This window comes from Charadrius vociferus, unplaced genomic scaffold, assembly GCF_000708025.1.
Source record: "Charadrius vociferus isolate BGI_N301 unplaced genomic scaffold, ASM70802v2 scaffold19, whole genome shotgun sequence".
NCBI classification, from domain to species: Eukaryota; Metazoa; Chordata; class Aves; order Charadriiformes; family Charadriidae; genus Charadrius; species Charadrius vociferus.
In genome coordinates this window covers 1960348-1973292 of record NW_009650173.1, presented here as the reverse complement: position 1 = coordinate 1973292, position 12945 = coordinate 1960348, and the positions used below count along the sequence as shown (strand labels likewise).

Genomic DNA, 12945 nt, shown 5'->3' with positions numbered 1-12945 from the left:
GAATTAAAGTAATGAAACAAGATACTTCAGTTGAATACCTGAAAAATTCATGCCACGTATGTGCATGTGTGCATATGTTCATGGTTGTGTAAGTACAATACAGTCTCTGGAAGGGAAGACAGTAAGATTTGTTAAAGGAGGTGGAGGAAACTGCACTACATAAAAGGAAAATAAAGAAAAAACAAAATGTACTACAGGCACTACTCTTTCAGCAGTAGAAAGCTGAGTGAACCAGTGAACAGCCCTTTTCATATTTAAAACAACCCTTCATCCCAGCCAGCTTTTGGAGGGAAAATATAAACTAAGTTCTATCAAGATGAACCTTATACCGAATTCCAAACAAGGTTAATTATTTTTTCTTGGGGCAGGGGAGGGGGGAAGAATAGAACATTTAATATGTTTCTATTATATGACTGTTGCAGGGACCAGAATTCAATTTTTGTAGATCTGCAATCTGGAGATGTTCACTTCCCATATTGTATGCCTTGGAGATGCAGAGCTCCAAAGAGCACAAAAATGTGACATGCATGTGTTTTTCTTGTTCACAGATATCTCAATAAGCTTGCTATCCTTAGTTGTCACAGCCTGCGGTCTTGCTCTGTTTGGTGTCTCTCTGTTCGTGTCCTGGAAGCTTTGTTGGATCCCTTGGCGAGAGCGTGGTCTGCCGTTTGGGAACAAAGAGAACAAACAAGAATCACTGAACTACACAGATACAGAGACCAATGACCATGACTACAGTGAGGATTATCTGGGTCAGCCTACAGCCTATCCGGAGTCCTCCATGAAGATCAGCCACACCTCCCCTGATATTCCATTAGATGCTCAGGCAGGAACGAAGGAGAACTGCGTACACAATGTGCGAATGCATCGTCAGATCACTGAACCAACCTCTTCTGCTCGGTCAGTACTCCAATTTCTCTGTGATATTAATGAATAGAGATACAGTCAAAAGAGCACAGCTTGATTATGCAGTACACTGATTTATTAAAAATGCATAATTTACTTGCCACATTCTTTTAAAAAAAATACATAAAAGTTATTCTTTGAGGTGCACTAACGTCTTAGGTTAAAAGGACAGGATCATAATGCTATTCCACTCTTCTATCAACTACTGTCTCATTTGTGCCTCTCCCTCAGAAGCTGGACAAGACAGAGCACTGTGTGTCCCTTAAAGCACCAGAACAGCCTAGATTTAGCTTGTAAAGCATATGCGTTCGCATTTAGCACTGATGCTGAACACTCAGTAATACCTCCTCAAAGATTTTTAAAACAGCCAAAGAAGAAAAGTAGGACAAGCTAATGAAACACTTGCAAGAGTTAGAAATAGGATTAAAAATCATAGATTTTAGCCACAATCATGACTGGGCGGTGGGAGGGGGAAGTGACTGAATAAGAGTCGGTGAGGTCTCCACGGGAACTGGAGAACCAGTACAGGAGGGAAGAGGAAAGAGGGAGGGCGAGAATGTGTGCAAGGGCAGGTGATAGAAGGATTATGTTTCACGCAGTGAGAAAAAGGATCAGCACGTGAACAGCCAGTAAATTTCTGAGTCAAAGCAGATGCACTTCAGCTGGAGAAAGTGCAGCACTAGTCCAATTGCTCTTTGCTAGCGTCCTTTCTGCCCATCTGGGAGAGAGACTTTAGCCAAGACTCTTACATGTAGGCACACCTGAACATGTGTAAGATGACAGCAGCTAGCAGTCAGTTCAGTAATTGCCAGTTGTCCAATACATGTCTGAGAAAGAATTTGAGAAGTCCCCAGAACAGCATTAACGCTATGCAGCAAAAGCTCCAAGTGCCCTTCCTTCTTAGATTAGCATAAGAATGGCCGAGGCTGATTTTGTTGTAGGAATCTATGGGGAGGCCAAAGCCATAATTATGGATACCCAAGCTTGCACCCTTCCACGCACAAGGTTGAATTCCAACTCAGGACTAATAGTCCAGAAGTACAGTAGAAGGCTGATGCTGCTCTGTTTTCAACTTCTGGGAAATAAGAACGTCATGAGATTCATTAACAACAGAGGATTCATATCTGACATCTAACGCCAAGAGCTCTCATGTGTGTCTTCAGTATTGGGAAAGTATTGAGTCAGATACAGGCTTTCTCTGCTACAACAGGGCTGCAATTCTGATACTTAATCAAATGACAAATGCATAGTATCACCACAGCATAGTCATCTCACAAGAAGCAGCAGCAAGCCCAGTCTGTAAAAGAACTTGCCTCAGCATCCTGAGTGCATTGGACAATGTCTTCACTCCTATGAATCTCTGCAGATCTCTTCTGGCAGCTGTTCCCTAGTCTGTCTTTCTCCAGCAGGTGTCATACTGGCTCTCTGTCCACAAGGACATGACTTGTCCAGGTCCCACCCCTGCCCTATAGCATTTGGCTTTGCTTTTTACCCCTCTCTTTCATTGTCCCCTACTTTTGCCCAGGTCTTCTCCAAAAGGCTCTTTCACTGAGCAGGAGGGGCCTGTATTCCTTGTACTGCATCCTTTGTTTGTTCACCTCTGTCTCTGCTGCTTTCTGGGTTAACTGAGTAGCCAGCTGTGGCTTTCCCGTGTGGCCACAGAGACCAGGCGCCTGCCCCTGCTACGATCCTTGCTAAGCTGTCTCTCCAGTGCCCTCCTTTTTATTTCTCCCCAGGATATTCTGCACCTCCCACTTCTATGAGGAGCTTAAGGGTTGAGCAGTATCAGTCTTTTTTTTGTGACATGGTAATATTTTATCATGGAAATGACTAATATATAGCTATAAAATTATGTATTTATTATGCAACAAGAGAAAAAAAATAGGATAGTATATAAGAGGCTGTTCCTGTTTTAAGCATGCATAAACACATATTTACAAGGAATGAATGAACAATGATCGCAAAGGAACTATTCCTGATTACACACGACTTAAATAGCTTTGGACTAATCCTGTGCTAGCATTTTCCACATGCTCTTTCTATGTTCAACCACAACTCATGGTACTCCAATACACTGAATGATCGCTGCATATGATGAAAAAAGTGGAATCCAACTCAAATAAGATTAGGATTTTACCTAATGCAACTTTCACATCCCACTATCCCAACAGGGTTTGCAAATTTGATTTCTGTTGTCATCTCATGAAATGGAAGTTTCAGTCACAATAACTGAGTGATTCCAGGCAATAAATTTCACTAGAGCGAAGCTAAAAGCAACATTCTCTCCTGAGAGTAATGAAAGTAAAGTAGATTTTCAGCTAAAGTACCACAGAGCTTATTACATCAAGAGGAAAAAAAAAACCCAATTGTCGGGGTGGTCAACAAACCATTTCAGACCAGAACAGCTCACTTGTAAATGAAGTAGTCATAGAGATCAACAAGTAATTAAAATGCAGAGAAATCAGGAAGCATCATGCTTTGTCCAGCTTTATCTTAGAACCAGAAATCAGCAAGCTCAGCTCGCGTAATAGGCCGGATCCTGCTGCCGTTTACATAATGTAACTCATTTCATAGGCATTAATCCAAAGGAAGCAGTTGAAAATTGTAACTGATAAGAACAGCTACAGTTCTTATCATATCGCACTATATTTGCCAATAAGGCAGATCCTTTGGATTTGTAGGATAAGAACAGCTACAGTTCTTATCATAACGCACTATATTTGCCAATAAGGGCCATGAATTTGCATTTGTTACTTTCTTCACCCAGGTTTGGAGAGTGCGTACCACTAGCTTGAGACACTGAAACAAAAAAATGTGTGATATTAGCAGTCTAATGCTGAAGGTCACCTCTCACAATTGTTGGGTATCGTGCTTTATCCCTTTATGCGAGTAAAAATCTGACCCTGGCATACATAACAACAACGTGTCAAATGAGAACGAGATCTTCAGTGTGTATGCACAGATTCTTATCATTTTCGACACATTCTATTTTAATTCTTTAATTTTCACTTAAGGCATAATTCAATCCGAAGACAGCTCAACCTCTCCAACCCCGACTTCAACATCCAGCAGGTTCAGAAACAGGAGCAACTGACGGGGATTGGCCGCATTAAGCCAGAGCTATATAAACAAAGATCGGTGGACACAGATGATGGGCGGAGGAGTAATAGCAAGGCATGTGGAAAACTGAACTTTATTCTTAAATACGATTGTGATTTAGAGCAGCTGATAGTGAAGATACACAAGGCCATCAACCTGCCAGCAAAGGACTTCTCTGGAACTTCAGACCCATATGTGAAGATATATCTGCTTCCTGACAGGAAAACAAAACACCAGACTAAAGTGCACAGAAAGACCCTAAATCCAGTATTTGATGAAGTTTTTTTATTTACTGTCCCATACAATGATCTGAACGCAAGGAAACTCCATTTCTCTGTGTATGACTTTGACAGATTCTCCAGGCATGACTTGATTGGCCAAGTGATAGTGGATAATTTTTTAGATTTGGCAGATTTTCCCAGGGAATGTAATATTTGGAAGGATATTGAATATGTCACCAATGTAAGTATTACAATTTTTCTTTCTGAGATTTTTTTGCTTCTGATTTTATTTCCTTAATCCGATTATAACTGAAATTGGTAAACTTATGAAGGAAAATACTCTATTCTCTCTCTTTCTCAAGATTAGACCTTAATCCAAGGAAATAGACAGTACCTTTTCAGTCCTCATTTCTTGTTCTTTGGATATATTAAAGAATGTCTTATGTAGGATACAGTGGGTTTAGTCATTGCCCTGCTGATATTTTCTTGTAATGTTACTTAATTTAAAACTTACTTAAGGAAGCACTAAGTATTTTCTTTTGCCTGTCTTTCTGTGTTTTGCATTATTTGCCACATAAATTACAGCATACTAACTAGCCAGAACAGGAGATTCAAGATTTCTTATGTAGTGATCTTCAGTCCTTCAAAAGATTACATTCTCATAAAGTGAGATAACACATCTATAATCCAGGCAGAGTTCAGACAATGCTCTTCCATGAAAGCAATGAAACACACTGGATTGGCTTAACTCTTTGTTTGGCATGACTTTGTTACATAGGGAAATGGGAAATTTATAAAGTACGTCTATACTTCTGTTATCCCAAACTCTCTGGTATCAAATTCTATGTAGGAATCCAATTAGTGATTAGATAAAAAGACACAAAAAATACTTTTGGAAAAGAAAGAGCTTTCTTCTCAAAGCATAAGCCAATCTCCTTGTAATGCTATTAGAAATTAATCACGCCCATCCTATGGAGAACAGACCTTCAATGAGAATGATACATTACAGAAATCCACAAAGGTGAAGGTACTAGTGCTAAGAGTCAGTAAATATTTCATTTGCTATGTCAAACCATGCTCAAATGGACTGCACATTTTAGAATGAAATAAACCAAACATCATTAACAGTAAGATTAAAGTGTAAGTTTGTTAGACTTCAGTTCAGGGAAGCGCTTAAGCATATGCTTAGCTGAGTGTAAGAAGCCGTTGAAAAGTTAAGGATGTTCTGAGATAAAAATTTACCTGAATTGGGAGCCTCACCTTATACTCTGTGGTCTGATAGCAGGCCGTATTCCAGACCAAATGGATTAAACCCGTTTTTTTTGTTTGAAATTTCTTTTTGAAAATTGATATTGTCCTTGTTTTAAGGCGATTTCTCAGTGTTCGTGTGTGGAAAGTGTCATGCAGCTGCTGCACAATCCTCTTCCACACTAGGAAGTGTAAAACTGCAGCAGCAGCATTAGCAGTTCCCTCACTCAAGGTACAGGCAGGGACACGGACACTCGGGCGAAGAAGGGCGAACCTGCCTTTTCTATGAAAAGTTACTGCTCTTCAACCACAAGGGAAAATTAAGAATCTGACAGAGCGGATCAGAGTCATTCCAAATGAAAGCCTGCTTTTGTACAGCATTAAGTGTCCCAAGCTCAACTTCTCAGTTTTACAATCAACTGGAAGTTGAATGTACACGCACACTGGAGTTACTTTGATACGTACAAGTAGTCCTTTTTCCGTGCTTTAACTTAGACAAAAGATGGGGTTTGGTATTTTCTTTTTAATCATTTCCCTTTCCACATTTTAAAAGCAATGTGGCATATAGTTTGTCTTCAGATTTTCTGTAATTTCTGAAATTAAATTCAGGACTGAAACTGAGTCATTTACTAATTCCTACTAATATTAATTCCTGTGTGAAGCGTAACCCTGTTTACCCAAACAGAACACATGACCTGCCATCTAGACTTGTCACTGGGTTTTCAGCTAACAGAGACCTTTTCAAAGCAAATGACTCATAGTACATAGGAGACACGATCCAATTTTGGCTAATGTGAGTTCTGAGATAAAAGCATCAGATAAATGAAAGTGTGGCATACCCAGCTTACTAATTAACATTTCCAAAATTTCAACAGTTAGAACTTACTCCATAAAGTTCTGAGAAACCCTCCAAGCATCATTTAAGGAACCAAGTTTCAGCACATTTTCTTGTCTGTGTAGCTTAGATATCTCACAGACTGACAGCAGAAGCGGAATCCTCAGGGCTGCTTGGTGAAGCTGTTGAAGTGAACACTTCTGTGGCTGCACTCCAAACCAGGCCAGCAGGCAGCATTACTGAAGGGTGGAAATAAATTTTAGCAAAGTTTTGAGTACTGTTGGGCTGCTTATGGTTGCAAACAGAAACTGCATCAACTGTAGCAGGTTTTTAATCATTCCATCTTTCAATGTCTTGTTGTTTCAAATAATAACACTTACAAAACAGGCAAATGCTGGGCAAACTTACTGAAGGAAATTCACTCGATGTAGATCAACAGAGTGTGGAGCACAGGAGGGATAAACCAAGGTAACGTTCTAGAAAAAGGGAAGGTCCACACAACTACACAAGTTTGTCATACTTCTGAAGAGTACATTCATTTTAATTCCTTGTGCATCTTACTACGCTGCATAACCAACGATCCCAAAGGCCTTTTTTTTTTACACTATTCTCCATTTTATTATGTTCTAATCCAATTTGACACAGTAATATAAAAGAATGTATCGAATCCTTCTCTGCCCAGCAAAATGGCCTACTTGCAAGTGAGCACTGCGGATTATGCCTGAAATGTCAGCTTTACTGCGAACAATGCTGTTAAATTGACCTATTATGCCATGTGCTTTCTTCTGTTTTCTAATAACACTGGAAGACTTTTTTTTATCCAAAACCAACAGTTTTGATTCTTTGGACTCTAACATCTGCTGCCATCCCAGAGTTTGAAATTATTTCATAACACAGACGTGTGTCAGCATAAAAATTTTCTACACGCTTAAAAGCAATCTGTCTCCAAACACAAATCTCCAATATAAAAATGATTGTTATTCTAATCCCAGGTCCTCTGAGCATAAAATCTCTTTCCTGTAACACTGACACTTTTTTCAACCAGAAAAAAGCAGCGGTGGGCTGTTTAATGGAAGACATAATTAAGTGGATTAACTTTAGATGAACACGAAATGAACTAGATAAGCTTTTTGTATATCTACCAGACAGATTACACTGGTTTCTGGCTCATCAAGAAAAAAAGATGCTCTTTATTTTTAGGCTGGGTTTCAGTAGTTGGTATGTTTCGTTTAATAGCCTCTAAAACATGTTCAGGGTTTGGGGTAGGGTTTTCTGGTTTGTTTTTACGACGTTCATAGACTGATGGCATGTTTTGAAGAGAAAAAAGTTTTTAATATTTCCTCGATTGCCGTCGTCAAACTCAAATCTGAAAAATACATGGCTTTGTCACAAAATAAAATAAACAACTATGGAGGACAGGAAGCTGTCGGATAGTCCATTTCAGATAAAGGAGAACCTTCTCTTTCAAAAGATGCTAAGTATCCACTTTGATAACTTGCTGTGCTCCCAGAAAGAAAAATCCTTTCTCAGTAATTGCCTGTTAAATATCTCAAGGCAGCTACGGGGCACAAAAAAGGATTTGTGTGAACTGGAAATTTAGCTCTGGTTTATACTGGCTGTTTGGATTCTCAAAATGCTCAGCCTTTGTCACTTCCTAAGCAGCTGATCTTTCTAGACAAGAGAAGTATTTAAAAGTGGCCTGCACAGTTTGCTGAAAATCCAAAATATAGTTATGGAGAGTTCAAAGCTATAAAGAAACACAAGCTGTATATCAAGTTCTTCACTCTGACTTCCAGAAACAGCCAGAGTATGCTAGAAGTTGCAAAGCCAAGAAATTGGTTGCATCTGTCTTTAAGAATCTTCAAGTTCTTTTAGGGTATATGTAGTGGTCAAGAATACAAGTCTGTCAGATAATGCTGAATTCCTTTTGCACAGAAGCAGCAAAGAAAACTGTATTTTTTAAAAAAATAATGAATTTAAGTTGCATGTTGGTATACATGCTTGTGTTTTGACAGAGTTAAAAAGCAGGATGGTTATAAGTATTTGAAATTCTGCACTCTAGAAATGCTAATTGTTCACGGCTGTTGTTCTCAAGTTTGCTCAAGGAAGAAAGAGTAGAGAATCTGTATTTTTAGGCATTTATGTTGTATAACTGAGATGCAACTGGAATCATAAGTTTCAAGTTCCCCATTTCAGAGATTTTAATGCCAACTACAGTATGTGTGGAAGAGAGACAAAAAGAGACTCAATTATTTCAGTCAGTTGTTTATGGAAAGCATGATAAAAGTCTAAAATTTTGAAATCTGACCAAATCTACCAGATTTTTTGCAGTTCAAAACTATTCTGTCCTCAAACTGCAGAAAAACTTCCCCTAAGTTTGCATTGCTCAGGACCACTCCTGCTAAGAGGCTGTGAGCAATTTAATGTGTGCTAAATGCATGTGGGTGGGTGCAGGTCATAATCCACAGGTCTTACACCCTCCAAAATTTGAAAGAAGTGGGTAAATACTGTCCCTAATTCATGGACAGTGGAACAGACTGAGACAAAAAGGATGTGACTTGCTCAAGACACAATGCTACTTAATAGCAGAAATGAGACCAGGTCCAGAATCTGCAGATTCCTGGCACCAGCCTTAATCCACTCTGTGTAGCACTGCTTATCTTCTTCGACAGTGTAGAGAAACTGTAGCTGGCACTAAGTCAACTAAGTCCACCTACTCCGATTTTAAAAAATGTTTAGCTTGTCAAGATGTTTTAGTCAGTATTTCTAAAATTCCTGTTTTGGGGAGTTGCTGGGTTTAGAAAAGCAATGGCATTGAGCAAGATCTCAGAAGAGCACTTAAAATGTTTTCAATGGTTAACAAATTTTTTGAGTCAACAGTTTGAGAAGGAATAGAAGCAACCCAAATCTCTGGCTTTATGTATCAATTCAAATCCAAACCACCAATATTTATTAAGTGTCATATCTACATATCTACTATAGCGGTAAATGGAAAACACTAGTTGATTTTTTTTTGTAGTACAGAAGACATATCCGGTATTAACCTGACATTCCATTTGTTTAAAATGAGTAGGTTCTAGCATCAGGCAGGCAATCAGTTGTTGATGTGCACATGTACCTATTTAATTGATTCACAAATGCAAGTCTCTCTAGAAGAGATGGATTTGCAAACCCATGTGTCTTGCCCATGTTAAAGCACGCCAAGAGCTTAAGGAGCAACAACAATTATTTCACGGCCAAATGAAGGCAGTAAACACAAGAGGTAAGATTCACCTCACTTTAATTGCAGATTTATTTTAAAAAAAACCAAACCAACAATAAAAACAACCCACAACCAAACCCAGAAGTACTTAAAAAAATACAGAAAGCATAATTGCCTTCAAGAGGCAGATCAGTGGATATTCCTCTTCTCCTAAGTCACAAAGGTCACTCTTTGTTTCAGGATTTTTTCTGACTATTCTTACTTAATCAAATGTACAGAAAAAAATAAAAGTCTATGTGTGATGAATCATTTCATAGCCAAAAGATGCTGAAAAGTCATAGATATTTATTCCTTCCGATTTCTAAGGATCACCACAGTAAGGATGAAAAAAGAAATTAATTAGCCTTCAGGATCAGCACAACAGGTACAGTAGTCATTGTACAGTGGAGAACGGTTGCAGGCAGTTTTTCCTATAGTTCTCACTTTTTTTAATAACCACATATTTAAATAGGTTAATTTTCAAAACTGGGCTTTTCCTTTTGTCTCTTGGTGTTTTCTTTTTTAATCTAATGATTTTTCTAATGACTTTGTAGGAGAAGATTTGTTAGAAATTACAGACATTTAAATGATTAGGAGACAGCACTCAGCATGGCTAAACAAAGGACAGATACAGTTATATACAATTATATAGGGCAGAGATAAAATATTGACATGTGTTTTCAGAAAACTTAAAGATGCCTAATTCTGTGTGGAGCTAGTAGGTAACTGTGAGAATAGTCAACAAAATTTGGGAAGGTTCTGAAGTAAAAAAAGCCAAATGCCTTGAAGAGCGATGGCTTGAGATGCAGCTAGGCTGGTCCTGAGTCAGTGGTACAAGTGCTCCAAGCTTGGCTCTAAAAATAATGGTGATTATTCAGTGCAAGTGAGTATCTAACAGCATTGTAGCTCCACAGGCATGGTCAGAAACAGGATGAATCTTGTAATATCACTGGAGCCTCAGCTAACATTTATTGGGATTTTGGGACTAGTTTAAGAACATGATAATTCAGAGAATGGTGTATATGTGTGTGTGTACCACTTGAAGTTTACAGAACCTGAGAGTACGGCCATCAGTTTCCAAGTGAGCTTTTTCAGTCTGGATATTTCTCGACAAAAACCATACATACAAAACAACAACCAAACAAAAGAAACAGTCAAAACTAAAGCAGATCAAAAAACCCTCACACCCATGTAGAAGAAATGGGATCATTTCAGTTAAAGAATTTAAAAGAAAAAAAAATTAAAGTCAGTATTTTGAGAAAACTGAAATTTCAGAATAAGATATTTAGATTTCTCATTTGGAATGCCTTCTACTCCAATATTTTAAAACATTTTGAAAGTTGAAATAGGAACAAAACATCCTGTTTTTTATCAAAGCAAAATGTTTCAAGTCAAGTGAGGGATATTCTGCTTCAAAAAGGAAATAACTCAAAATTCTTTATGAAATTAAAATCCTTTTTTCCACTCTGGTTCTTTCCCTGCCCATCAAACTGCATATTTTTGAGCTCTCTCTTTTGTCTTTCTATCATGCATGGTTCCCTGGTGCAACAGCCCCAGAAAAGCAATAGTGTATGAAGAACATTTTCCTCCGTACATTAACCACATGCTAAAAATCCTGTTTTTCTCGATTAGTGGGAGAGTTTGTAGCTATCCCTGTTCTACACATCCCCCTTCTCCTTTCTTCTCACCCTCCTCTGCCAATTCTTTTTTTCCAGAAATCTCTTTCAAAACAGGGCTCTCGGAGATAGCCTTCAGTGAAACAGCTCACAGTAACATACTCGCTGCACATAAAGCAAAGCCAAAATGTGATCCTGGTCAGCCAAGCCTGTCCTTCAATTATACCATCCAAAATTGTTAGTGGGAGCTGCAAACACAAAAAAAATTGCTCTGGTATTTTGCAATTCAGAGGCAGCAATTTTTCAAGATGAGCAAAGAGCACTCGCACAGCGTTAAGGCTGAAATAGCTGTATTAAGGTGATCTTGGCTGTAACCGTTCTGCACGTAATTCGAGATTAGACTGTGTCATAGCCTTTTTTCTACAGGGTTATATAACTTTCAGTTTAAACATGTATTTAGCCAGGCAGGGAAAAAATCTCTTCAAACATGCATTTCATTATTGAACAATTTGGGGAATGCTTACTTTGGGTTTTTTTTCTAGCAAAGGTCACAGAAAGCATTTCAATAGCTTACCGATTCATCAAACTTTCTGAAAAATCCTACTCTTTAAATTTAGTTTCAATATTTGGAGTCAAACTTGAAAGTATTCTTCCCTCTGAACATACTGTGCTTATGTGAAAAGCCTCAAGCCATTTTTAGTCTTTAATCCCCACAAGATATCACAGCCATCAGGCATCTTTCTCCACCAAACAGGGTATTTCAGAGTTTTATAGTTTTCCTCTGTGTATAGTCTGTTTACCCAGTTCTCACGCTATTTTCCCATGGTCTTATATTTAAGCAGCAAGTGGACTTTTTTGTTATTGTGTATTATTTACTTAGGGATTAGCTGTAACTGTGCTTCGAACTCCTACCTAGACATACTGGACATGTGTGGAGGTGATAGCCTCACTACTTGGGAAGCACTGCGTGCACACCATACCTGACAGGCTGGCATCCTGACACAACCTAAAATGTGTGCTGGCTGGGGTGCAGGCTTGACTTCATCTTTTCTTGTACATCTGTGTCCCAGGTAAATAGGTAGAAAAGAAAGTGCCACTATATAACACGCTCTTTGTCTCACCTAAAGATTTGTCTGTCCACTTTCAAACTCTTGTTAGAGGATGAATCCTGTCTCACACTTTAACCATTCAGGATTCCAGGATCTTTCCAGAGTCCTGTTTACAGAGGACAAAACATCTACATCTGTACAGAAGGAAGGAATTACTGGACCATAACTGTAGTGCTTCAGAGGCATGGGGTTTATGCTTACAGGCTAAATTATAGAGCTCTCCAAAATTAAGAAAAGCCTATGTATCATTTGCTAAATACTCACATGAGGGCTCTCTTCGGACCTCCCCATTGCCTTTGTGGGGGGAAAACATTCGAAGTTGCAGCTGAGGTTTGAGCTGACTGGTAGAGAAGGACATACTGTGGGAACAATGTGTCCTATATATGTATCTATAGCTTTTCTAGCTTTTCTCCTAAAAATCTAGGAGACTTTTAGCAGCTGATCACGTAGGTTGAAAGAAAGAAAAGATGAAAGAACTGAGCTGACATAAATGAGAGCAGAAACTTTAAAAGACACACAATACATTTTGCTGAGATTTGGTTATATGGGCAACAAGTATAATACCAGATATTATACAGGCCCTAATTGTCCCTGGGAGGGCTCAGAGAGGTACAGGACAGCTTTTCTCTCTTCAGCTCCCAGCCCTCCAGAGCATGACGACCAGAGACCC

General features: G+C 38.7%; 1 protein-coding gene across 1 annotated transcript in view; it reads left to right on the top strand.

Moving 5' to 3' along the window:
* Window positions 1-523: 523 nt before the first annotated feature.
* SYT9 (synaptotagmin IX) overlaps window positions 524-12945 on the top strand; it is a 32228-nt gene continuing 19806 nt past the window's right edge. Inside the window, exons 1-2 of the mRNA XM_009892696.1 lie at window positions 524-900; window positions 3921-4467. Coding sequence (XP_009890998.1) covers window positions 524-900; window positions 3921-4467 — 924 coding nt within the window. The remainder of the gene's footprint in view (window positions 901-3920; window positions 4468-12945) is intronic.